Here is a 27753-nt window from a genome sequence, read left to right as displayed (position 1 = left end):
ACACAGGATATAGAAGAGAGTCATGGTCAGGTAGAAGGGATGAGGTCCTACAGACACAGGATATAGAAGAGTCATGGTCAGGTAGAAGGGATGAGGTCCTACAGACACAGGATATAGAATAGAGCCATGGTCAGGTAGAAGGGATGAGGTCCTACAGACACAGGATATAGAATAGAGTCATGGTCAGGTAGAAGGGATGAGGTACTACAGACACAGGATATAGAATAGAGCCATGGTCAGGTAGAAGGGATGAGGTCCTACAGACACAGGATATAGAAGAGTCATGGTCAGGTAGAAGGGATGAGGTCCTACAGACACAGGATATAGAATAGAGCCATGGTCAGGTAGAAGGGATGAGGTCCGTACAGACACAGGATATAGAATAGAGCCATGGTCAGGTAGAAGGGATGAGGTCCGTACAGACACAGGATATAGAATAGAGCCATGGTCAGGTAGAAGGGATGAGGTGCGTACAGACACAGGATATAGAATAGAGCCATGGTCAGGTAGAAGGGATGAGGTCCGTACAGACACAGGATATAGAATAGAGCCATGGTCAGGTAGAAGGGATGAGGTCCGTACAGACACAGGATATAGAATAGAGCCATGGTCAGGTAGAAGGGATGAGGTCCGTACAGACACAGGATATAGAATAGAGCCATGGTCAGGTAGAAGGGATGAGGTCCGTACAGACACAGGATATAGAATAGAGCCATGGTCAGGTAGAAGGGATGAGGTACTACAGACACAGGATATAGAATAGAGCCATGGTCAGGTAGAAGGGATGAGGTCCTACAGACACAGGATATAGAAGAGTCATGGTCAGGTAGAAGGGATGAGGTCCTACAGACACAGGATATAGAATAGAGTCATGGTCAGGTAGAAGGGATGAGGTCCGTACAGACACAGGATATAGAATAGAGCCATGGTCAGGTAGAAGGGATGAGGTGCGTACAGACACAGGATATAGAATAGAGCCATGGTCAGGTAGAAGGGATGAGGTCCGTACAGACACAGGATATAGAATAGAGCCATGGTCAGGTAGAAGGGATGAGGTCCGTACAGACACAGGATATAGAATAGAGCCATGGTCAGGTAGAAGGGATGAGGTCCGTACAGACACAGGATATAGAATAGAGCCATGGTCAGGTAGAAGGGATGAGGTCCGTACAGACACAGGATATAGAATAGAGCCATGGTCAGGTAGAAGGGATGAGGTCCTACAGACACAGGATATAGAATAGAGCCATGGTCAGGTAGAAGGGATGAGGTCCTACAGACACAGGATATAGAATAGAGCCATGGTCAGGTAGAAGGGATGAGGTCCTACAGACACAGGATATAGAAGAGAGCCATGGTCAGGTAGAAGGGATGAGGTCCGTACAGACACAGGATATAGAAGAGAGTCATGGTCAGGTAGAAGGGATGAGGTCCTACAGACACAGGATATAGAAGAGAGTCATGGTCAGGTAGAAGGGATGAGGTCCGTACAGACACAGGATATAGAAGAGAGCCATGGTCAGGTAGAAGGGATGAGGTCCGTACAGACACAGGATATAGAATAGAGCCATGGTCAGGTAGAAGGGATGAGGTCCTACAGACACAGGATATAGAATAGAGCCATGGTCAGGTAGAAGGGATGAGGTCCATACAGACACAGGATATAGAATAGAGCCATGGTCAGGTAGAAGGGATGAGGTCCTACAGACACAGGATATAGAATAGAGTCATGGTCAGGTAGAAGGGATGAGGTCCTACAGACACAGGATATAGAAGAGAGTCATGGTCAGGTAGAAGGGATGAGGTCCGTACAGACACAGGATATAGAATAGAGCCATGGTCAGGTAGAAGGGATGAGGTCCTACAGACACAGGATATAGAATAGAGCCATGGTCAGGTAGAAGGGATGAGGTCCTACAGACACAGGATATAGAAGAGAGCCATGGTCAGGTAGAAGGGATGAGGTCCGTACAGACACAGGATATAGAAGAGAGTCATGGTCAGGTAGAAGGGATGAGGTCCTACAGACACAGGATATAGAAGAGAGTCATGGTCAGGTAGAAGGGATGAGGTCCGTACAGACACAGGATATAGAAGAGAGCCATGGTCAGGTAGAAGGGATGAGGTCCGTACAGACACAGGATATAGAATAGAGCCATGGTCAGGTAGAAGGGATGAGGTCCTACAGACACAGGATATAGAATAGAGCCATGGTCAGGTAGAAGGGATGAGGTCCATACAGACACAGGATATAGAATAGAGCCATGGTCAGGTAGAAGGGATGAGGTCCTACAGACACAGGATATAGAATAGAGTCATGGTCAGGTAGAAGGGATGAGGTCCTACAGACACAGGATATAGAAGAGAGTCATGGTCAGGTAGAAGGGATGAGGTCCGTACAGACACAGGATATAGAAGGGAGCCATGGTCAGGTAGAAGGGATGAGGTCCTACAGACACAGGATATAGAAGAGAGTCATGGTCAGGTAGAAGGGATGAGGTCCTACAGACACAGGATATAGAATAGAGTCATGGTCAGGTAGAAGGGATGAGGTCCTACAGACACAGGATATAGAATAGAGCCATGGTCAGGTAGAAGGGATGAGGTCCTACAGACACAGGATATAGAATAGAGCCATGGTCAGGTAGAAGGGATGAGGTCCTACAGACACAGGATATAGAATAGAGCCATGGTCAGGTAGAAGGGATGAGGTCCTACAGACACAGGATATAGAAGAGTCATGGTCAGGTAGAAGGGATGAGGTCCTACAGACACAGGATATAGAATAGAGCCATGGTCAGGTAGAAGGGATGAGGTCCTACAGACACAGGATATAGAATAGAGTCATGGTCAGGTAGAAGGGATGAGGTCCTACAGACACAGGATATAGAATAGAGTCATGGTCAGGTAGAAGGGATGAGGTCCTACAGACACAGGATATAGAATAGAGTCATGGTCAGGTAGAAGGGATGGGGTCCTACAGACACAGGATATAGAATAGAGCCATGGTCAGGTAGAAGGGATGAGGTCCTACAGACACAGGATATAGAAGAGTCATGGTCAGGTAGAAGGGATGAGGTCCGTACAGACACAGGATATAGAATAGAGTCATGGTCAGGTAGAAGGGATGAGGTCCGTACAGACACAGGATATAGAATAGAGTCATGGTCAGGTAGAAGGGATGAGGTCCTACAGACACAGGATATAGAATAGAGCCATGGTCAGGTAGAAGGGATGAGGTCCTACAGACACAGGATATAGAATAGAGCCATGGTCAGGTAGAAGGGATGAGGTCCGTACAGACACAGGATATAGAATAGAGCCATGGTCAGGTAGAAGGGATGTGGTCCGTACAGACACAGGATATAGAATAGAGCCATGGTCAGGTAGAAGGGATGAGGTGCGTACAGACACAGGATATAGAATAGAGCCATGGTCAGGTAGAAGGGATGAGGTGCGTACAGACACAGGATATAGAATAGAGCCATGGTCAGGTAGAAGGGATGAGGTCCGTACAGACACAGGATATAGAATAGAGCCATGGTCAGGTAGAAGGGATGAGGTCCGTACAGACACAGGATATAGAATAGAGCCATGGTCAGGTAGAAGGGATGAGGTCCTACAGACACAGGATATAGAATAGAGCCATGGTCAGGTAGAAGGGATGAGGTCCTACAGACACAGGATATAGAATAGAGCCATGGTCAGGTAGAAGGGATGAGGTCCTACAGACACAGCATATAGAATAGAGCCATGGTCAGGTAGAAGGGATGAGGTCCTACAGACACAGGATATAGAAGAGAGCCATGGTCAGGTAGAAGGGATGAGGTCCGTACAGACACAGGATATAGAAGAGAGTCATGGTCAGGTAGAAGGGATGAGGTCCTACAGACACAGGATATAGAAGAGAGTCATGGTCAGGTAGAAGGGATGAGGTCCGTACAGACACAGGATATAGAAGAGAGTCATGGTCAGGTAGAAGGGATGAGGTCCGTACAGACACAGGATATAGAAGAGAGTCATTGTCAGGTAGAAGGGATGAGGTCCTACAGACACAGGATATAGAATAGAGCCATGGTCAGGTAGAAGGGATGAGGTCCATACAGACACAGGATATAGAATAGAGCCATGGTCAGGTAGAAGGGATGAGGTCCTACAGACACAGGATATAGAATAGAGTCATGGTCAGGTAGAAGGGATGAGGTCCTACAGACACAGGATATAGAAGAGAGTCATGGTCAGGTAGAAGGGATGAGGTCCGTACAGACACAGGATATAGAAGGGAGCCATGGTCAGGTAGAAGGGATGAGGTCCTACAGACACAGGATATAGAATAGAGTCATGGTCAGGTAGAAGGGATGAGGTCCGTACAGACACAGGATATAGAATAGAGTCATGGTCAGGTAGAAGGGATGAGGTCCGTACAGACACAGGATATAGAAGAGAGTCATGGTCAGGTAGAAGGGATGAGGTCCTACAGACACAGGATATAGAAGAGTCATGGTCAGGTAGAAGGGATGAGGTCCTACAGACACAGGATATAGAATAGAGCCATGGTCAGGTAGAAGGGATGAGGTCCTACAGACACAGGATATAGAATAGAGTCATGGTCAGGTAGAAGGGATGAGGTCCTACAGACACAGGATATAGAATAGAGCCATGGTCAGGTAGAAGGGATGAGGTCCTACAGACACAGGATATAGAAGAGTCATGGTCAGGTAGAAGGGATGAGGTCCTACAGACACAGGATATAGAATAGAGCCATGGTCAGGTAGAAGGGATGAGGTCCTACAGACACAGGATATAGAATAGAGTCATGGTCAGTTAGAAGGGATGAGGTCCTACAGACACAGGATATAGAATAGAGTCATGGTCAGGTAGAAGGGATGAGGTCCTACAGACACAGGATATAGAATAGAGCCATGGTCAGGTAGAAGGGATGAGGTCCTACAGACACAGGATATAGAAGAGTCATGGTCAGGTAGAAGGGATGAGGTCCTACAGACACAGGATATAGAATAGAGCCATGGTCAGGTAGAAGGGATGAGGTCCTACAGACACAGGATATAGAATAGAGTCATGGTCAGGTAGAAGGGATTTTTTTTTAATGACAGTATTTTATGTGTTTTAATAATAAAAGTTGTAAATGTTCTTTATGAGTAGAGCGTGACCCAAGGGTGGCAACACATACGTTCTAAGTGATGTCAAAGGGTCTTTCTCCATTCTGATTGGTTTATACTGTTCAAATCAACTTCAATCCCCCAAAAACTCATAATTTTCATAAATGTATGCATTTGAGATCATTTCCACACTGCCACGTAGGGCTGCACGATATGGACAAGTCATCTGGGCCTTATTTTAAACCAAATGTTGCAATTTGACTTGCGATTTAGAGCAAAACATTTGGTTAACTGTTGGAATCATGGGAATAGAATGTCTATTCTAATTCTATAGTTAGAATATAATAGTGGGCATGTTGAATACAGTGTTTGACAACAAATTAAAATACCAGGGAGGAGTTATGGTGACAGGGTAGGAACTAAAAGTGTTGATTGGTGTTTCCTAGGTGACCCTATAAAAAAAAAAAAAAATTATTTAACAAGACAAGTCAGTTAAGAACAAATTCAGATTTTTACCTTGTCAGCTCGGGGATTCGATTTTGCAACCACACTGAAGGCCCTCTGTGGGTTCACACACACACTGAAGGCCCTCTGTGGGTTCACACACACACTGAAGGCCCTCTGTGGGTTCACACACACACTGAAGGCCCTCTGTGGGTTCACACACACACTGAAGGCCCTCTGTGGGTTCACACACACACTGAAGGCCCTCTGTGGGTTCACACACACACTGAAGGCCCTCTGTGGGTTCACACACACACTGAAGGCCCTCTGTGGGTTCACACACACACTGAAGGCCCTCTGTGGGTTCACACACACACTGAAGGCCCTCTGTGGGTTCACACACACACTGAAGGCCCTCTGTGGGTTCACACACACACTGAAGGCCCTCTGTGGGTTCACACACACACTGAAGGCCCTCTGTGGGTTCACACACACACTGAAGGCCCTCTGTGGGTTCACACACACACTGAAGGCCCTCTGTGGGTTCACACACACACTGAAGGCCCTCTGTGGGTTCACACACACACTGAAGGCCCTCTGTGGGTTCACACACACACTGAAGGCCCTCTGTGGGTTCACACACACACTGAAGGCCCTCTGTGGGTTCACACACACACTGAAGGCCCTCTGTGGGTTCACACACACACTGAAGGCCCTCTGTGGGTTCACACACACACTGAAGGCCCTCTGTGGGTTCACACACACACTGAAGGCCCTCTGTGGGTTCACACACACACTGAAGGCCCTCTGTGGGTTCACACACACACTGAAGGCCCTCTGTGGGTTCACACACACACTGAAGGCCCTCTGTGGGTTCACACACACACTGAAGGCCCTCTGTGGGTTCACACACACACTGAAGGCCCTCTGTGGGTTCACACACACACTGAAGGCCCTCTGTGGGTTCACACACACACTGAAGGCCCTCTGTGGGTTCACACACACTGAAGGCCCTCTGTGGGTTCACACACACTGAAGGCCCTCTGTGGGTTCACACACACTGAAGGCCCTCTGTGGGTTCACACACACTGAAGGCCCTCTGTGGGTTCACCACTGTGTAAACATGTCTAAAATAGATATAAAGGCTGTTTAGACACTGTATTAATGTTTCCAGAAAGGAGTGTATATATTTGGCCTGGAGAAGAGGTTTTATGTGCTGATTGAAAGGAAGTCGATAATGAGATTTTTATTCCTCTGGTCTCAGTAAGATACTACCAGTCCTCACTGTCAGAGAGTCTAGACCAGTACATATGTATCAGACACCAAGACATGACCGAGTCTAGACCAGTACATATGTATCAGACACCAAGACATGACCGAGACGGTCAATATGTGGTCTGGAGACAGGACTGGAGTACTACATGTCAGTGTTAGAGACTGAGACGGTCAATATGTGGTCTGGAGGGGGACTGGAGTCATTACCGTGGGTGGTACGTCTCTAGCCCACATGGTGAGAGTGTTCCAGTGGATGTCGTGTAGGAAGGAGGAGCGGTGTTCTCCCAGCCCATAGATGTACTGACTGGACAGACTGCTGGACAGCTGGAGGAACTGGTCACAGTAGAACAGAGGTGCTACCGTGGTGTTGAGGCTGGGGGGGGGAGAGAGACACGCACAACATGAAGACAGACACACAAGCACACACACACACAGACACAGACATTATGTTAAGTCAAAAGAAACTATCCCTATTCCCAGATTACTCCAACCAGACTACAGAGAGAGAGAGACTACAGAGAGAGAGGGGGAGTAGAGACTACAGAGAGACTACAGAGAGAGAGAGGGAGTAGAGACTACAGAGAGACTACAGAGAGAGAGAGGGAGTAGAGACTACAGAGAGACTACAGAGAGAGAGAGGGAGTAGAGACTACAGAGAGACTACAGAGAGAGAGGGGGAGTAGAGACTACAGAGAGACTACAGAGAGAGAGAGGGAGTAGAGACTACAGAGAGACTACAGAGAGAGAGAGGGAGTAGAGACTACAGAGAGACTACAGAGAGAGAGAGGGAGTAGAGACTACAGAGAGACTACAGAGAGAGAGAGGGAGTAGAGACTACAGAGAGACTACAGAGAGAGAGAGGGAGTAGAGACTACAGAGAGAGAGAGGGAGTAGAGACTACAGAGAGACTACAGAGAGAGAGGGAGAGCAGAGACTACAGAGAGAGAGAGGGAGTAGAGACTACAGAGAGACTACAGAGAGAGAGGGAGTAGAGACTACAGAGAGACTACAGAGAGAGGGAGGGAGGGAGCAGAGACTACAGAGAGAGAGGGAGGGAGGGACCAGAGACTACAGAGAGAGGGAGGGATGGAGCAGAGACTACAGAGAGAGAGGGAGAGTAGAGACTACAGAGAGAGGGAGGGGGAGTAGAGACTACAGAGAGAGAGGGGGAGCAGAGACTACAGAGAGAGAGGGGGAGCAGAGACTACAGAGAGAGAGGGGGAGCAGAGACTACAGAGAGAGAGGGGGAGCAGAGACTACAGAGAGAGGGAGAGCAGAGACTACAGAGAGAGGGAGAGCAGAGAGTACAGAGAGAGGGAGAGCAGAGACTACAGAGAGAGGGAGAGCAGAGACTACAGAGAGAGGGAGAGCAGAGACTACAGAGAGAGGGAGGGAGGGAGCAGAGACTACAGAGAGAGGGAGGGAGGGAGCAGAGACTACAGAGAGAGGGAGGGAGGGAGCAGAGACTACAGAGAGAGGGAGGGAGGGAGCAGAGACTACAGAGAGAGAGGGAGAGCAGAGACTACAGAGAGAGAGGGAGAGCAGAGACTACAGAGAGAGAGGGAGTAGAGACTACAGAGAGAGGGGGAGTAGAGACTACAGAGAGAGGGAGGGGGGGGAGTAGAGACTACAGAGAGAGAGAGGGAGGGAGTAGAGACTACAGAGAGAGGGAGGGAGGGAGTAGAGACTACAGAGAGAGAGGGAGAGCAGAGACTACAGAGAGGGAGGGGGAGCAGAGACTACAGAGAGAGGGAGGGGGAGCAGAGACTACAGAGAGAGGGAGGGGGAGCAGAGACTACAGAGAGAGGGAGGGGGAGCAGAGACTACAGAGAGAGGGAGGGGGAGTAGAGACTACAGAGAGAGGGAGGGGGAGTAGAGACTACAGAGAGAGGGAGGGGGAGTAGAGACTACAGAGAGAGGGAGGGGGAGTAGAGACTACAGAGAGAGGGAGAGGGAGTAGAGACTACAGAGAGAGGGGGAGTAGAGACTACAGAGAGAGGGAGAGTAGAGACTACAGAGAAAGGGAGAGTAGAGACTACAGAGAGAAGGAGTAGAGACTACAGAGAGAGGGAGAGTAGAGACTACAGAGAGAGGGAGGGAGGGAGTAGAGACTACAGAGAGAGAGGGGGAGCAGAGACTACAGAGAGAGGGGGAGCAGAGACTACAGAGAGAGAGGGAGGGAGGGAGTAGAGACTACAGAGAGAGAGGGGGAGTAGAGACTACAGAGAGAGGGAGGGAGTAGAGACTACAGAGAGAGAGGGGGAGTAGAGACTACAGAGAGAGAGGGGGAGTAGAGACTACAGAGAGAGAGGGAGAGTAGAGACTACAGAGAGAGAGGGGGAGTAGAGACTACAGAGAGAGAGGGGAGTAGAGACTACAGAGAGAGAGGGAGAGTAGAGACTACAGAGAGAGAGGGGGAGTAGAGACTACAGAGAGAGAGGGGGAGTAGAGACTACAGAGAGAGAGGGGGAGTAGAGACTACAGAGAGAGAGGGGGAGTAGAGACTACAGAGAGAGAGGGGGAGTAGAGACTACAGAGAGAGAGGGGGAGTAGAGACTACAGAGAGAGGGGGAGCAGAGACTACAGAGAGAGGGGGAGCAGAGACTACAGAGAGAGGGGGAGCAGAGACTACAGAGAGAGGGGGAGCAGAGACTACAGAGAGAGGGGGAGCAGAGACTACAGAGAGAGGGGGAGCAGAGACTACAGAGAGAGGAGGAGGAGAGACTACAGAGACAGGGAGTAGAGACTACAGAGAGGGAGTAGAGACTACAGAGAGGGAGTAGAGACTACAGAGAGGGAGTAAATACTACAGAGAGGGAGTAGAGACTACAGAGAGGGAGTAAAGACTACAGAGAGGGAGTAGAGACTACAGAGAGGGAGTAGAGACTACAGAGAGAGGGAGGGAGTAGAGACTACAGAGAGAGGGGGAGTAGAGACTACAGAGAGAGGGGGAGTAGAGACTACAGAGAGAGGGGGAGTAGAGACTACAGAGAGAGGGGGGAGTAGAGACTACAGAGAGAGGGGGAGTAGAGACTACAGAGAGAGGGGGAGTAGAGACTACAGAGAGAGGGGGAGTAGAGACTACAGAGAGAGGGAGGGAGTAGAGACTACAGAGAGAGGGAGGGAGTAGAGACTACAGAGAGAAGGGGAGTAGAGACTACAGAGAGAGGGAGGGAGTAGAGACTACAGAGAGAGGGAGGGAGTAGAGACTACAGAGAGAGGGAGGGAGTAGAGACTACAGAGAGAGGGAGGGAGTAGAGACTACAGAGAGAGGGAGGGAGTAGAGACTACAGAGAGAGGGAGGGAGTAGAGACTACAGAGAGAGGGAGGGAGTAGAGACTACAGAGAGACTACAGAGAATAACTCATGCGTACAGCACAGCTCCTGTGGACGTTCTCTTGACGATGATGCCAAACGGCTCATTGGACAGCTCCACAGAGTAGGCGGGACTAGAGGCCTTCTCTGTGGCCTTGGGCACGGCGATTGGCACCTCGAACCGCGACTCAGACGGGTCGGTGATCTGAACAGAACAAAAGAGAGATGAATGATATGACGGCCAAAGATCCCAGAGATCTGACACAGGGACTGAATTCATGTGTGTGTGTGCACTTCTGCCTATGTGTGTGAGTGTGTGTGCATTAATTTGTGTGTGCGCACAGTACATTCATGTGCGTCAGTATGTATGAATGCATGTATTGATGTGTGTATGCAGTACATTCATGTGCGTCAGTATGTATGAATGCATGTATTGATGTGTGTGTATGCAGTACATTAACGTGCGTCAGTATGTATGAATACAGGTATTGATGTGTGTGTATGTACAGTACATTAACGTGCGTCAGTATGTATGAATGCATGTATTGATGTGTGTGTATGCAGTACATTAACGTGCGTCAGTATGTATGTATTGATGTGTGTATGCAGTACATTAACGTGCGTCAGTATGTATGAATACAGGTATTGATGTGTGTGTATGCAGTACATCCATGTGCGTCAGTATGTATGTATTGATGTGTGTCCTCACCCTGACTCGGAGCCTGTGGTCTGTCTCATAGAGGAGCTCCAGATGTAAGGTCAGAATGTCTTTAGGGTAGTAGGTCTTCACCGTCTTCACCAGTGTTCCTGTCTGACCCAACTCTGTGGCCTTAACAGACACCAGGGAGTAGGAGGGGAACCCAGGAGGGTAGAAACACCAGGGAACACCATTCCTCCCCGGGGCGGAGGAGGAGGAGGCAGGGATGAAGCAACAGTTCCTCGCCTCACACAACTCCCTGGTCACCACCACCCCTCTCTCTGGGTAGCAGTCAAACCTCCAGGCCTCTGGGACCACTCCACAAGCCTGGGGCTCTGGTAGGGCTCTACCCCTGTCTCCCCCACCCGTCCCTGGGGAGCCCCTGGGCGGCGGAGCCCTGTGGGGGACGCTGTTGGAGGGGGCTTGGAGCCAGAAGATGGTCACCAGAAGCCAGAGGCCACAGACCAGGAGCAGCAGGGAGCCCAGGGAGATGAGGGCCGTGGTGGCAGAACAGGAGGGCCTCCGAGGCAGCAGGGGGCGCTCTGTCTCCTCTGGGTCCTTCCCCTGAAATCAGAACTACAGTTACAGTTTGACTGCAATACTACATAGTAGAGTACAAGACAGTACAGAACACTAGGTGTAGTCTGGGTAAGAAAGTAAGTCATGCAGGAGCCTTGGCTTGTGCGAGTCAGAACGGCTCATAGGCTCCTGCCCCTGCAGCGTGAGGCAGCTTGATGTACAGTCCACCCCCTAGACAGGACACTAGTCCATCTCCTGTTTCTGCAGCGTGAGGCAGCTTGATGTACAGTCCACCCCCTAGACAGGACACTAGTCCATCTCCTGTTTCTGCAGCGTGAGGCAGCTTGATGTACAGTCCACCCCCTAGACAGGACACAAGTCTATCATCTGAGTGCCAGTCTGTTTCTGCAGCGTGAGGCAGCTTGATGTACAGTCCACCCCCTAGACAGGACACAAGTCTATCATCTGAGTGCCAGTCTGTTTCTGCAGCGTGAGGCAGCTTGATGTACAGTCCACCCCCTAGACAGGACACAAGTCTATCATCTGAGTGCCAGTCTGTTTCTGCAGCGTGAGGCAGCTTGATGTACAGTCCACCCCCTAGACAGGACACAAGTCTATCATCTGAGTGCCAGTCTGTTTCTGCAGCGTGAGGCAGCTTGATGTACAGTCCACCCCCTAGACAGGACACAAGTCTATCATCTGAGTGCCAGTCTGTTTCTGCAGCGTGAGGCAGCTTGATGTACAGTCCACCCCCTAGACAGGACACAAGTCTATCATCTGAGTGCCAGTCTGTTTCTGCTTTTTTGTAAAAAAAACGCAGGGGTGCGAAGCAGTTGAGGTAATATGTACATATACAGTACCAGTCAAAGGTTTGGACACAACTACTCATTCAAGAGTTTGATTTAATTTGTACTATTTTCTACATTGTAGAATAATAGTGAAGATATCAAAGCTATGAAATATCACATATGGATTCATGTAGTAAGCAACAACAAAAAAAGTGTTGAACAAATCCAAATATATTTGAGATTCTTCAAAGTAGCCACCCTTTGCCTTGATGACAGCTTTGCACACCCTTGGCATTCTCTCAACCAGCTTCATGAGGTAGTTACCTGGAATGCATTTCAATTAACAGGTGTGCCTTCTTAAAAAGTACATTTGTGGAATTTCTTTCCTTCTTAATGCATTTGAGACAATCAGTTGTGTTGTGACCAGGTAGGGGTTGGTATACAGAAGATAGCCCTATTTGGTAAAATACCATATTATGGCAAGAACAGCTCAAATAAGGAAGGAGAAACGACAGTTCATCATTACTTTAAGACATGAAGGTCAGTCAATCAGGAGAATGTCAAGAACTTTAAAAGTTTCTTCAGTTGCAGTCGCAAAAACCATCAAGTGCTATGATGAAACTGGCTCTCATGAGGACCACCACAGGAAAGAAAGACCCAGAGTTACCTCTGCTGCAGAGGATAAGTTCATTAGATTTAACTGCACCTCAGATTGCAGCCAAATAAATGCTTCAGAGTTCAAGTAACAGACACATCTCAACATCAAATATATTTTGATTTGTTTAACACTTTTTTGGTTACTACATGATTCCATGTGTTATTTCATAGTTTTGATGTCTTCACTATTATCCTACAATGTAGACAATAGTAAAAATAAAGAAAAACCATTGAATGAGTAGGTATGTCCAAACTTTTGACTGGTACTGTAGGTTGGGGTAAAATGTGACTAGGCACTACATGACAATACATTATTATACATGACAGAATCCGACAAGAGTGTTAGGTAGTTCTCACCTCCTCCATCTCCTGTACAGGAGCCTCCTCTGAAGAAGCAGCGTTGGAGAACTGGACATCCTCTGGACTCAGTCTCTTATAAGACACCATCTACACAGAGACCAGACCAAGTAGAAGGATGAGGACACCACAGACACCCGTCACAGGTAGCGGCATATCAAATCCAGTGTTTGGTTTACAGATGTTGTAAAGGCTTGTGAACACAAATCTCTAGTAAGCCGACTGTATCATATAGTTAGATAAGATTGCATTCATAGCTTCATAAATTGGACAGTGCCAAATAGCCTTACTAGACTTCGAACCCGTAGAAAGCTAACACAACCGTTGCTGTAAATGCCTAAGGTTAATTTAGCTGGCCACCTCGGTTGAGGATACTAGCGGAGTTTACACAACTCCACGATATCGTATTACAGGGATATAATAAACAAAAACTAGGCTGCGGAGGTAATAACGTTACCTAGACAACTAGCTAGTAGTATCCCTCTAACTTATCTTGCGTGCCGTTTACCAAAGTATCCACAATAAATGTGTTATTGATTTAACGTCACCTGCCACATAGCACATGATGGCGAAGCTAGGACAAGGAATTGTAAGGAGAGTAACATTAGCTGGTTAGCCCTGTAGCCAACATTAGCTTGTTTGTTGGCGTAGCTAGCTAACGTTAGTTTGAACCCCTTGGATAAGAGGTAAAAGCAAACGACACCACGAAAGTTGCTTACCTCGACTGTTTGACTCGGAAGCGAGGGGTTTTCACAAATAATAATACACGTTCCCTCGATGTAGGTTTTCAAAACTTGGCTAGCATGCCGTCGTCTCTCCTTCCATAAACAAGTTGTTGTCCTCTCAGGCTTCTGTTCTTCTTCGGTGAATTTAACGGCGGTCGGCATTCACCGTTAATGGTGCATTACCGCCACCTACTGTACTGGAGTGTGGGCCAGAGAAACGGAAGAACTAAATCAAATCTGCCAGCCCTGTGTCTCTTAAAAAATAAAACAAAAGATTGGATACTATATCTGTCGAGGATCTATCCAGTCAACTCTTTACACTTTGTGCCCAGGCAAGTCCCAGGCAGTGAGGTCAAAGATGGTGGATAGATGATGTCCCACTCAGGCTGTTTCCCATTGAAACAAAACATTCAGTTCCGTTCTGCTCAACAGGTTGGCTCTCCCTTAGACACCAATGCATCAGCAGCTAGAGCTAGACTGCGAAGTTCATTAACCATATATGGACCAGAAAAAAAATTGGTTGTGGGGTTGCTTCCGTCTCTGCTGAGGTGCTTTGACCATGCAGAAAATGGCAGCCTTGCTTGTAGCGCAGTTTGAGTCAAATCAGAGACAGAGCTGAGCTGAAACATCATCCGTATTGGGGAATAATTCTAATGTTAAGTATGTGGCAGCATGCACATTAAATGTATGAACGCCAATATATCAAATAATATGTTCTGAAGTGATTTGGTTTTCCTATCAGATGTAATGACTTATTCAACCGGCTGTTTCCCACCCCAAGACTGGTAAAACAGGGTTTCAACTCGAGTTTGGGAAACCCTGAAGTAAAGGATGGCCTCCTCACTTCCATCTCTTCCTGCCATCCTCCCCGACTTCCTCTGTACTTGGAATAGATGCTGCCCTGTCTCTCTATTCCACTACTCCTGCAATCTCTGTACCATTACTGCCCATATCAGTCCCTAAAGCCTCTGCATTGCTTATTGAAATCTCCACTTCCACCTCCCCTCAGGGCCCATTTAGCCAGCACATCAACTACCTCATTCCCCTCCACTCCCACATGGGCTGGGACTCAAGCACATCTCACCTGTATACCCATTGGTCTCTCTTCCTAGAGCTGGCCGCCAAGCCAGAGTCCGGACTTGAACCCGATTGAACATCTCTGGAGAGACCTGAAAATAGCTGACCTGAAAATAGCTGAAAAAATGCTCTCCATCCAACCTGACAGAACTTGAGAGGATCTGCAGAGAAGAATGGGAGAAACTCCCCAAATACAGGTGTGCCAAGCTTGTAGCGTCATACCCAAGAAGACTTGAGGCTGTAATCGCTACCAAAGGTGCTTCGAAAAAAGTACTGAGTAAAGGGTCTGAATTCTTATGTAAATGTGATATTTCAGTTTTGTATTTTAATACATTTACAACAAAAATTCAAAAAACCTGTTTTTGCTTTGTCATTATGAGGTATTATGTGTAGATTGTTGATAAATACTTTCCGAATGCATCATTTTTTGAAAGGTCTGGCTTTAAATGTACTCTTGAAAGTTGTAATAGTAGAACGCACAAGGTGCGATGTAGAAACTGGGTAGTTCATCATCAGTTCCTGTTGTCATGTCAGTCATTACATACCTTGGAAAACTATTTATAACTGGTCAGAAATGTCCAGGTCAACTAGCCCATGTCAACATGGGATAGTTGTTTTTTTAGCACATAGATATTGTTGTAATTTTTTGTCACTCAAATTAATACATATTAGACATGGTAAATGTATAGAATTGCAAGAAAATTTGCTTTAAAACAGCAACATTTTCTTTGCACCCCGATGACAAAATGTGTAGAATTTGCAGGAAATACACTTTAAACCTGCAAAATCCTCTCCACCAACAAGAGCCGTGTGAAAGGTGTGTGTCATGAACAGTGCTTGTGCCCATAGAAATAGACCTGTATCTGATGCTGTCTGGACACAAGTAGTGTGGCATGTCATACCTTTTCCGGCCAGACAGCATCAAATACATGGGCTACATATAGTAAGACAGAGGGGCGCTGTTTCGCTGGTTAGTTTCAGCAGAGAGGAAGAGGTGAAGAGAGAGGGTTCGCACACCAAAATCTGTCCTGAATAAGCCCAATGCGTTTCTATGTGCATAATATGCAGACCTAAACTTGTCGCCTGCGTTCCCGCATTTGGGACGACGATTCGCATCTCGTCATTATTTACAGATCTCTGGTTTCAGCCATTTGCTAATAAGATAGGTAAATTGTCAGGTGCGCAGTTTGGATTCTGGCTTCCCCTAAAGTAAATGTATCTTTTGTTAAAATTATATAATTACTCCTCCTGTCTAAGTAAAATCATTCAAAATACTTTACCAGAGAGCTTGACTTAGCTACAGAGGGTCATTACCAGAGAGCTTGACTTAGCCACAGAGGGTCATTACCAGAGAGCTTGACTTAGCCACAGAGGGTCATTACCAGAGAGCTTGACTTAGCCACAGAGGGTCATTACCAGAGAGCTTGACTTAGCCACAGAGGGTCATTACCAGAGAGCTTGACTTAGCCACAGAGGGTCATTACCAGAGAGCTTGACTTAGCCACAGAGGGTCATTACCAGAGAGCTTGACTTAGCCACAGAGGATCATTACCAGAGAGCTTGACTTAGCCACAGAGGATCATTACCAGAGAGCTTGACTTAGCTGTGGATTGTTTCAAATCACAAGTGTATAGGCATATACCTATTGGGGAAGCCAGCAGTTTGGGCAGTGCGCCTGGTAACAGGCCTAGCTGATTATTGAGTTGTGTCTGTCAGTAAAAAGCATCTAAAATGTGTGAAGATCATGTGTCTTGAGTTTAACGTTGAGACAAGAAGAATGGGAGGGGGTGTGTAGAATGATATGGGTGTCTCTCTCCAGAATGCGCTCCACGGTCTCCTGACAATTCTTCCACATATATTGTTTCATTGTGCAAATTGTTTGCCCCTTGATTGTTTATTTTGATAAATTCCCCTTACATATGTAACCAGTAGGCATAGTAAATGTTAATCTCTGTCTTTTGGTTACTTAGATTTCTGTTAATGCATGTATTACAGTCATTTACCCTTCTCAGAGTGGAAACTTTCTTTGCAGAGTTCCCTACCTGCTACACTTGCGAGAAACAACTTTGTTTATTTCATAACCATCATTCAGGAGTTTAGTCCATGTTTGAATTGTCTTTTATTTCATAACCATCATTTAGGAGTTTAGTCCATGTTTGAATTGTCTTTTATTTCATAACCATCATTTAGGAGTTTAGTCCATGTTTGAATTGTCTTTTATTTGATAACCATCATTCAGGAGTTTAGTCCATGTTTGAATTGTCTTTGATTTGGAGTGCTCCATGTGGTTTCTCTGTCCTGATAATGCTGAGGGACCTATTTTTTTTTATTTAACTAGGAAAGTCAGTTAAGGACAAATTCTTATTTACAATGACAGCCTCCCCCGGCCAAACCCAGACAACACTGTGCCAATTGTGTACTGCCTGATGGGACTCCCAATCACAGCCAGATGTGATGCAGCCTGGATTCGAACCAGGGACTGCAGTGACGCCTCTAGCACTGAGATGCGGTGCCTTACACCACTGCACCACTCAGGCGATACAACGTTGCACTTCACTAGCAACAGCTCAAGTCAAGACAGATAGAAAGGGAGGCAGACATGCAGCGTAGATGCAGTAGAGAGATCAATGTGATTGAAAGAACCTGAATATATCAGGATATTCTGTTGTTATCTGTGGGCTTTAGGCCTCTATGTATTTTACTCAGTTGGTGATACAAGTTATAGTCCTACTGCTGCATTGGGCCTAATAAAGGCCATCTAAGAGTTCCATGCGCTCATTTCTTTAGCCACCAATTGATCACGGTGTAATCAGTGTGTCCATTTGGCAAAGGCTGGTGCTCTTGCGTTAGTTGAATTTTTAACAATAATTTTGAGCAAATGTTATTATTGAAGTGGAATTGTTACACAAAAATGATCATATGTGGCACTGAACAAAAATATAAACGAAACATGCAACAATTTCAAAGAGGATCAGAAAACCACTATCTGGTGTTATAATATCCACCGTGAGGACTGGCCACAGAAGAGGACTGGCCACCCCTCATAGCCTGGTTCCTCTCTAGGTTTCTTCCTAGGTTTTTGGCCTTTCTAGGGAGTTTTTCCTAGGGAGTTTTTCCTAGCCACCGTGCTTCTTTCACATGCTTTGCTTGCTGTTTGGGGTTTTAGGCTGGGTTTCTGTACAGCACTTTGAGATATCAGCTGATGTACGAAGGGCTATATAAAAATAAATTTGATTTGATTTGATTTGGTGTGACCACCATTTGCCCTAATACATTGTCAGCCTTCGCATAGAGTTGATCAGGCTGTTGATTTGTGGCCTGTGGAATATTGTTCCACTCCCCTTAAAATGGCTGTGTGAAGTTGCTGGATATCGGCAGGAACTGGAACACTCTGTCGTACCAGTCAATGCAGAGCATCCCAAACATGCTCAATGGGTGACATGTCTGGTGAGTACGCAGGCCACGGATGGACGGACATTTTCAGCTTCCAGGAATTGTGTCCAGATCCTTGCGACATGGGGCCGTGTATTATCATGCTGAAACATGAGGTGATGGCGGCGGATCCACATGATGCCATACACATTATATGCCATCTGCCCGGTACAGTTAAAACCGGGATTCATCCGTGAAGAGCACACTTCTCCAGCGTGCCAGTGGCCATCGAAGGTGAGCATTTGCCCACTGAAGTCGGTTACGATGCCGAACTGCAGTCAGGTCAAGACCCTGGTGAGGAAGACGAGCACGCAGATGAGCTTCCATGAGACGTTTTCTGACAGTTTGTGCAGAAATTATTCAGGTGTGCAAACCCACAGTTTCATTAGCTGTCCAGGTGGCTGGTCTCAGACGATCCACAAGGTGAAGAAAGGTCCTGGGCTGCCGTGGTTACAAGTGGTCTGTGGTTCTCTCTAAAACAACATTATGATAGAGAAATGTTAAATTCTCTGGCAACAGCTCTGGTGGACATTCCTGCAGGCAGCATGCCAATTGCACGCTGCCTCAAAACTTGAGACATCTCTGGCATTGTCTAGTGTGACAAAACTGCACATTTTAGAGTGGCTTTTTATTGCCCCAGCACAAGGTGCACCTGTGTAATGGTCATGCTGTTTAATCAGCTTCTTGATATGCCACACCTGTCAGGAGAATGGATTATCTTGGCAAATGAGAAATGCTCACTAACAGGAATGTAAACAAATTTGTGCTAAATAACCATATGGCACATTTCAGAGATCTTATTTCAGCTCATGAAAGATGGTAGAATTTTTTATTTAATTAGGCAAGTCAGTTAAGAACAAATTCTTATTTTCAATGACGGCCTAGGAACAGGGTAACTGCCTTGTTCAGGGGAAGAACAACAGATTTTTACCTTGTCAGCTCAGGGATTCGATCTTGCAACCTTCCGGTTACTAGTCCAACGCTCTAACCACTAGGCTACCTGTCACCCTGATAGGATAAATGACAAGACTCCCCAAACTTAAAAGTGTGTTGTGAAATCTGTTGAGAATCTATTGTCATGTTTTAAAAATTGTATGACTGCCTTAATTTAACCGGAGCCCAGGAAGAGTAGCTGCTGCCTTGGCAGGAACTAATGGGGATCCCTAATAAATACAAATGTATTCTGTCCAGGTCAGCCAAGTGTCAATGTGTTCTGTCCAGGTCAGCATAGTGTCAATGTGTTCTGACCAGGTTAGCCTAGTATAACCAGCCTAGTGTCAATGTGTTCTGACCAGGTTAGCCTAGTATTAACCAGCCTAGTGTCAATGTGTTCTGACCAGGTCAGCCTAGTATAACCAGCCTAGTGTCAATGTGTTCTGACCAGGTCAGCATAGTGTCAATGTGCTCTGACCAGGTCAGCCTAGTATAACCAGCCTAGTGTCAATGTGCTCTGACCAGGTCAGCCTAGTATAACCAGCCTAGTGTCAATGTGCTCTGACCAGGTCAGTCTAGTATAACCAGCCTAGTATCAATGTGTTCTGACCAGGTCAGCATAGTATAACCAGCCTAGTGTCAATGTGTTCTGACCAGGTTAGCCTAGTATAACCAGCCTAGTGTCAATGTGTTCTGACCAGGTCAGCCTAGTATAACCAGCCTAGTGTCAATGTGTTCTGACCAGGTCAGCCTAGTGTCAATGTGTTCTGACCAGGTCAGCCTAGTGTCAATGTGTTCTGACCAGGTTAGCCTAGTATAACCAGCCTAGTGTCAATGTGTTCTGACCAGGTCAGCCTAGTGTCAATGTGTTCTGACCAGGTCAACTTAGTGGGAACCTGAAGGCCCCCAGCCTCTACAAGTTTCTCCCATAAAACCTCAAGCCTGCTTCATCTCCCACCTTCCTCCTCTACAGAGAACATGAATCCCCACATTAATACCCAATGCTCTACCTCCTCAATGGCTTCCTGTACCTTCCTGGCTGTGTATGATACCCCTCTTCTCCTCTTCCATAAGGCCCCATCACCTGCAAATAGAGACCTTCCAATATCTGCCCGTACCTGAGAGTAAACATCATTAATGATGACTGAGAACAGAAGAGGACTAATCACACACCCCTGCGGTGTACCATGATCCACTATGTAGCTGCTCGATAGACTTCCCCACCCTGACCTTTATCCACTATGTAGCTGCTCGATAGACTTCCCCACCCTGACCTTTATCCACTATGTAGCTGCTCGATAGACTTCCCCACCCTGACCTTTATCCACTATGTAGCTGCTCGATAGACTTCCCCACCCTGACCTTTATCCACTATGTAGCTGCTCGATAGACTTCCCCACCCTGACCTTTATCCACTATGTAGCTGCTCGATAGAGACTTCCCCACCCTGACCTTTATCCACTATGTAGCTGCTCGATAGAGACTTCCCCACCCTGACCTTTATCCACTATGTAGCTGCTCGATAGACTTCCCCACCCTGACCTTTATCCACTATGTAGCTGCTCGATAGAGACTTCCCCACCCTGACCTTTATCCACTATGTAGCTGCTCGATAGACTTCCCCACCCTGACCTTTATCCACTATGTAGCTGCTCGATAGAGACTTCCCCACCCTGACCTTTATCCACTATGTAGCTGCTCGATAGAGACTTCCCCACCCTGACCTTTATCCACTATGTAGCTGCTCGATAGAGACTTCCCCACCCTGACCTTTATCCACTATGTAGCTGCTCGATAGACTTCCCCACCCTGACCTTTATCCACTATGTAGCTGCTCGATAGAGACTTCCCCACCCTGACCTTTATCCACTATGTAGCTGCTCGATAGACTTCCCCACCCTGACCTTTATCCACTATGTAGCTGCTCGATAGAGACTTCCCCACCCTGACCTTTATCCACTATGTAGCTGCTCGATAGAGACTTCCCCACCCTGACCTTTATCCACTATGTAGCTGCTCGATAGAGACTTCCCCACCCTGACCTTTATCCACTATGTAGCTGCTCGATAGACTTCCCCACCCTGACCTTTATCCACTATGTAGCTGCTCAATAGACTTCCCCACCCTGACCTTTATCCACTATGTAGCTGCTCGATAGAGACTTCCCCACCCTGACCTTTATCCACTATGTAGCTGCTCGATAGACTTCCCCACCCTGATCTTTATCCACTATGTAGCTGCTCGATAGAGACTTCCCCACCCTGACCTTTATCCACTATGTAGCTGCTCGATAGACTTCCCCACCCTGACCTTTATCCACTATGTAGCTGCTCGATAGACTTCCCCACCCTGACCTTTATCCACTATGTAGCTGCTCGATAGACTTCCCCACCCTGACCTTTATCCACTATGTAGCTGCTCGATAGACTTCCCCACCCTGACCTTTATCCACTATGTAGCTGCTCGATAGACTTCCCCACCCTGACCTTTATCCACTATGTAGCTGCTCGATAGACTTCCCCACCCTGACCTTTATCCACTATGTAGCTGCTCGATAGAGACTTCCCCACCCTGACCTTTATCCACTATGTAGCTGCTCGATAGAGACTTCCCCACCCCGACCTTTATCCACTATGTAGCTGCTCGATAGACTTCCCCACCCTGACCTTTATCCACTATGTAGCTGCTCGATAGACTTCCCCACCCTGACCTTTATCCACTATGTAGCTGCTCGATAGACTTCCCCACCCCGACCTTTATCCACTATGTAGCTGCTCGATAGACTTCCCCACCCTGACCTTTATCCACTATGTAGCTGCTCGATAGAGACTTCCCCACCCTGACCTTTATCCACTATGTAGCTGCTCGATAGAGACTTCCCCACCCTGACCTTTATCCACTATGTAGCTGCTCGATAGAGACTTCCCCACCCTGACCTTTATCCACTATGTAGCTGCTCGATAGAGACTTCCCCACCCTGACCTTTATCCACTATGTAGCTGCTCGATAGACTTCCCCACCCTGACCTTTATCCACTATGTAGCTGCTCGATAGACTTCCCCACCCTGACCTTTATCCACTATGTAGCTGCTCGATAGACTTCCCCACCCTGACCTTTATCCACTATGTAGCTGCTCGATAGAGACTTCCCCACCCTGACCTTTATCCACTATGTAGCTGCTCGATAGAGACTTCCCCACCCTGACCTTTATCCACTATGTAGCTGCTCGATAGAGACTTCCCCACCCTGACCTTTATCCACTATGTAGCTGCTCGATAGACTTCCCCACCCTGACCTTTATCCACTATGTAGCTGCTCGATAGACTTCCCCACCCTGACCTTTATCCACTATGTAGCTGCTCGATAGAGACTTCCCCACCCTGACCTTTATCCACTATGTAGCTGCTCGATAGAGACTTCCCCACCCTGACCTTTATCCACTATGTAGCTGCTCGATAGAGACTTCCCCACCCTGACCTTTATCCACTATGTAGCTGCTCGATAGACTTCCCCACCCTGACCTTTATCCACTATGTAGCTGCTCGATAGACTTCCCCACCCTGACCTTTATCCACTATGTAGCTGCTCGATAGACTTCCCCACCCTGACCTTTATCCACTATGTAGCTGCTCGATAGAGACTTCCCCACCCTGACCTTTATCCACTATGTAGCTGCTCGATAGAGACTTCCCCACCCTGACCTTTATCCACTATGTAGCTGCTCGATAGAGACTTCCCCACCCTGACCTTTATCCACTATGTAGCTGCTCGATAGAGACTTCCCCACCCTGACCTTTATCCACTATGTAGCTGCTCGATAGACTTCCCCACCCTGACCTTTATCCACTATGTAGCTGCTCGATAGACTTCCCCACCCTGACCTTTATCCACTATGTAGCTGCTCGATAGAGACTTCCCCACCCTGACCTTTATCCACTATGTAGCTGCTCGATAGAGACTTCCCCACCCTGACCTTTATCCACTATGTAGCTGCTCGATAGAGACTTCCCCACCCTGACCTTTATCCACTATGTAGCTGCTCGATAGAGACTTCCCCACCCTGACCTTTATCCACTATGTAGCTGCTCGATAGACTTCCCCACCCTGACCTTTATCCACTATGTAGCTGCTCGATAGAGACTTCCCCACCCTGACCTTTATCCACTATGTAACTGCTCGATAGAGACTTCCCCACCCTGACCTTTATCCACTATGTAGCTGCTCGATAGACTTCCCCACCCTGACCTTTATCCACTATGTAGCTGCTCGATAGACTTCCCCACCCTGACCTTTATCCACTATGTAGCTGCTCGATAGAGACTTCCCCACCCTGACCTTTATCCACTATGTAACTGCTCGATAGAGACTTCCCCACCCTGATCTATATCCACTTGTACGTTCTTCCTTCCAGCTACAACAGATCAAGCTTGATTAGCAACCCCTCCTTTCAGATCACATCATACACCTTCTCCACATCAAACAAGACAGCCACAACCTTCCCCTTCTTCACCTGGGCCTTCCTGACCTCTGCTTCTAGGCAGACCACTGGGTCCCGTAGTTCCCCTTCAATTCTGTGGCTATACTAACCCCCTACTCTCCAGAAAGTTGGTTTGCCTCTCTGTAATCACCCTTAACACGATGATTAGGGCTATTGACCGATAGCTTGATTGCCCTCATTGGCTGCTCCCCTGGCTTCTGGATTGGCACCACTACTCCCTCGTTCCAGTACAGACTCCATGACATTATCCAGCGCCTCGTCACGGAAACGGGCCAACATGTCATAGCACAGCTCATCCTGCTCAGGTGAAGTTGACCCGAGACAACTGGCTTGTCTGATGCCTCTTCTAATGCCTCGAAGGTATTTCAGACGGTTGCTAGGTGACCTTGTTACTGAAGACAGGCTGTTTTTTATGATTGCGTTTTGCTTTTCATGTATTGTTGTGTATAATAACGTGTATTTGAAATATGTAGTTGAATGTGTTGATGTGTATTGTGGTGCTATCCAGGGCTCATCTGGGAAAGAGACCTTGGTCTCAGCTTTGACTCCCTGTCAAAATAAAAGGTACAAAAAAATGTACCCAGCCTTGCCTATTGCCCTCTTCATCTCTGCCATAGTAGGGTGCTCCCCTCTCGTTCTCTCTCCTTCTGACAGAGGAGAAACGCTTTAGCCATCGTCTCCACTTTCATCTGTTACTGCCATATCCTCCCACTCGTCAACACGGGATCCTATCCCTTCTGACCCCACTCATCCTCTTGATCATCCCCCACACTTCTCGCCCTTCCAATGCTAGCCTTGTGTATACGGTATGAAAGTGATCTGTCGTTTTCCAGGAAGTAGCCTTGTAGTCTATTCACCTTCGTAGGAGTTTTGAATGGTTTTCATTATAAAAACATCATCAAATGCATCTGGGAGAAGTACATTCATCCACAAACAAGAATATAATCTGAATGCTGATTGGCTGACAGCCTTGGTATATTAAAGCAATAAGGCCCGAGGGGGTGTGGTATATGGCCAATATACCACCAAGTTTATAATCTTTCACAAATTTGATGATAGAATTGTCAAAGCCCATTCAAAAAAGATTATGTGGGGACAGGACCCCGGAAGCATGATGCAGGATGACGCCACCTGCACATGGCATTTCCAGACTGATTACCGCTGTAGCAAATCAGAATGCAAGCTCCCGAGACCTCTGGGTGGTTGTACAAGGCTACATCCTCTCCACTAAAACCAGAAACCACATATGTTGAGCGGTGTTGTAATAGCGGCATGCCATAATGTAAATGTCATTAACAACACGTGCTGACTCTGGACAATGAAAGGACTAGCACATTCACTATCTATACTTTTATTTCCATTGTTCACATAACATGATTATGACATCACGTAACATGATTATGACATCACGTAACATGATTATGACATACTATCCATATCAATATTCCACAAACACCTCATTCTGAAATGATTGTCCACACACACACACTTCTTTCAGCAATATCCTACTCTGAACAATCTCGACTTTCTAAAATAACTAACATCGTTTGCTAAGATTATGAACATTGATATTAAAAGACAAGTTATTGTAAGTGTAAAGAACAGGGAAGAAGAGCTATTCTATGGACTACAAACCTACTATTTGGATTGTTGCATAATTAGCATATTATCACATGAATGAACCTTAATAAAATAGAAAGAACATTGATCACTTTATTAAAATGTTTATAGATACCACCAGCTAGTTTGCTCATGTAATTTCTGACGCTGGATTGACTGATTGTGTATTAGTATGTTGTTTATCTGCTTTATACTGTTCAGTCTGCACCTTTTCATGCTTTTTTTATAGTTTAAATGTATTTGATACAAATTGGCTTAACCTTCAAACCATTAACCTTTCACAAAAACTTTGCTCACTTAAAATAAAATACAATTCTTGGAAACATGCATCAGTGTGCAGATATATTTTGTACATTATGAGGTCATCATTGTTCATCATTCCCAGTCTAAACCGGCACCTCGTTAGGAGACCAACGGTCACCAGGCGGCACTCTCAATCATCACCCTTCTCCACCCTACTAGCATCCACTAACTGTATAGGCTCCTCCTCTTCCTCTTCACCCTACTAGCATCCACTAACAGCGGAGGGAGCCTCCACTTCTTCATCATCATCAATACTCATGGAATCTTCTTCACATCTTTAGTCAGATTCTCTTCAGTGTTTGTGTTCTGATGGATCTTCTTGTGTCGTCCCAGCTTCATAGAACTGGTGAAGCTCTTACCACATTCAGCACAGCTGTACGGTCTCTCTCCTGTATGAGATCTGATGTGTATCGTGAGTTCAGAAGCTTTTCTGAAGGTTTTCTCACAGACAGAGCAGGAGAAAGGTCTCTCTCCCGAGTGCGTCCGTAGATGTTCTTTCAGGCGCCCTGCTTGAGAGAAACTATTCCCACACACAAAGCAGCAGTGGGGCTTTTCTCCTGTGTGTAACTGCTGGTGTCTTTTCAAGGCTGAGGAGAAGCTGAACCGCTTGTCACAGTGGGGGCAGGGGTACGGTTTCTCTCCAGTGTGTACTTTCTGGTGGTCTTGCAGATGTCTTTTCTGAGTGAACTGCTTCTCGCACACAGAGCAACTGAAGGGCTTCTCTCCTGTGTGGATCCTCATGTGTAACTTGAATGCGGACAACTTCTGGCAATCTCTCCTACATATGTTACAGGTATAAGGACTCTCCCCCAGGTGGACTTTGCTGTGCGTTTTGAGGTACGACGCAGTAGTGAAGCGCTTCCCACACACAGAGCAGCAGTGTGGTTTCTCTCCCGAGTGCGTTGGGTAGTGTTCCTTCAGACGTGACAGTTGAACAAAACCTTTCCCACACACTGTGCAAGTGTGAGGTTTCTCTTCTCTGTGTAACTTCTTGTGTCTATTCAGAGCTATGGTGGAACCGAACATCTTGTCGCAGTCTGAGCAACCATAAGGTTTTTCAACTGAATGTACACTCTCGTGTCTTCGCAGATGTCCTTTGTGGTTGAACTGCTTCCCACACACATGGCAGCTGTACCTCAGAGCTGTATTGTGGTTCACCTGGTGTTGTTCAGTTTCTCCTGATGTTGACGGACTCTCCTCTTCCTCAGAACTCAGAGGATTGAGACGAGGAGGATCCAAGTCCAATCCAACTTCTTCTCCATCAGAATTGATCAGAACACCAATTTCCTCCTCCTCCTCATCTTCCTCCTTCAGTCCCTCGTTTTTAGCATTCATCTCAGGTGTTTGGTTGTGGTTGTCAAACTCAACAGGTGGTGGTAGTCCAGGTGGTAGATGGGTCTTCTGATGTTTCCATAGGTTGTGGGAACTGGTGAAGCTCTGGCCACATTCAGCGCAGGTGTAAGGTTTCTCACCTGTGTGATCTCTGTGGTGTACTTTAAGATCTGCTGGTCTTGCAAAACTCTTCCTGCATACAGAGCAGGAGTAAGGTTTCTCTCCTGTGTGCGTCCGGAAATGTTGCTTCAAACGTGATGATTGGGTAAAACTCTTCCCACACACAGAGCAGGGGTAAGGTTTCTCTCCGGTGTGTGTCAGCAGGTGTATTTTCATGGCTCCCAAATGGGCGAACTTCATCCCACAGGTCGGGCAGTGGTAAGGTTTCTCTCCAGTGTGTGTTTTCAGATGTGCTTTCAGGTGTCCTTTCTCACGGAATTGGTTTCCACACAAAGTACAGGGGTAAGGCTTCTCTCCTGTGTGAATTCTCATGTGTTTTTGTAGCGCCGATAATTTTTGGCAGTCTTTTCCACACACTGAACAGCAGTGAGAGCTCTTAGCGGTGTGATTCTCCTGGTGATGTTCAGGTACTCCTGATGTAGAGGGACTCTCTTCAATGTCAGAACTCTGATTGGGATTATATCCTGCGTGAAAAAATTT

The 27753-nt window shown here is 46.9% G+C and overlaps 2 protein-coding genes across 2 annotated transcripts in view; both read right to left on the bottom strand.

Moving 5' to 3' along the window:
• The window catches only part of LOC106595381 (lysosomal alpha-glucosidase), a 42506-nt gene extending 28432 nt beyond the window's left edge, over positions 1-14074 (bottom strand). The window contains exons 1-5 of the mRNA XM_045710576.1: positions 13892-14074; positions 13173-13262; positions 10864-11415; positions 10214-10359; positions 7047-7212 (exon numbers count right to left, since the gene is read on the bottom strand). Coding sequence (XP_045566532.1) covers positions 7047-7212; positions 10214-10359; positions 10864-11415; positions 13173-13262; positions 13892-14059 — 1122 coding nt within the window. The 5' untranslated portion in view covers positions 14060-14074. The remainder of the gene's footprint in view (positions 1-7046; positions 7213-10213; positions 10360-10863; positions 11416-13172; positions 13263-13891) is intronic.
• An 11099-nt stretch (positions 14075-25173) lies between these two features.
• LOC106595473 (zinc finger protein 721) overlaps positions 25174-27753 on the bottom strand; it is a 28784-nt gene continuing 26204 nt past the window's right edge. Inside the window, exon 7 of the mRNA XM_045710550.1 lies at positions 25174-27737. Coding sequence (XP_045566506.1) covers positions 26017-27737 — 1721 coding nt within the window. The 3' untranslated portion in view covers positions 25174-26016. The remainder of the gene's footprint in view (positions 27738-27753) is intronic.

The sequence above is a fragment of the Salmo salar genome, chromosome ssa02 (genome assembly GCF_905237065.1).
Source record: "Salmo salar chromosome ssa02, Ssal_v3.1, whole genome shotgun sequence".
Lineage (NCBI taxonomy): Eukaryota > Metazoa > Chordata > Actinopteri > Salmoniformes > Salmonidae > Salmo > Salmo salar.
Note: the sequence above shows the minus strand (reverse complement) of the source record. Positions and strands in the feature narration are given on the sequence as shown.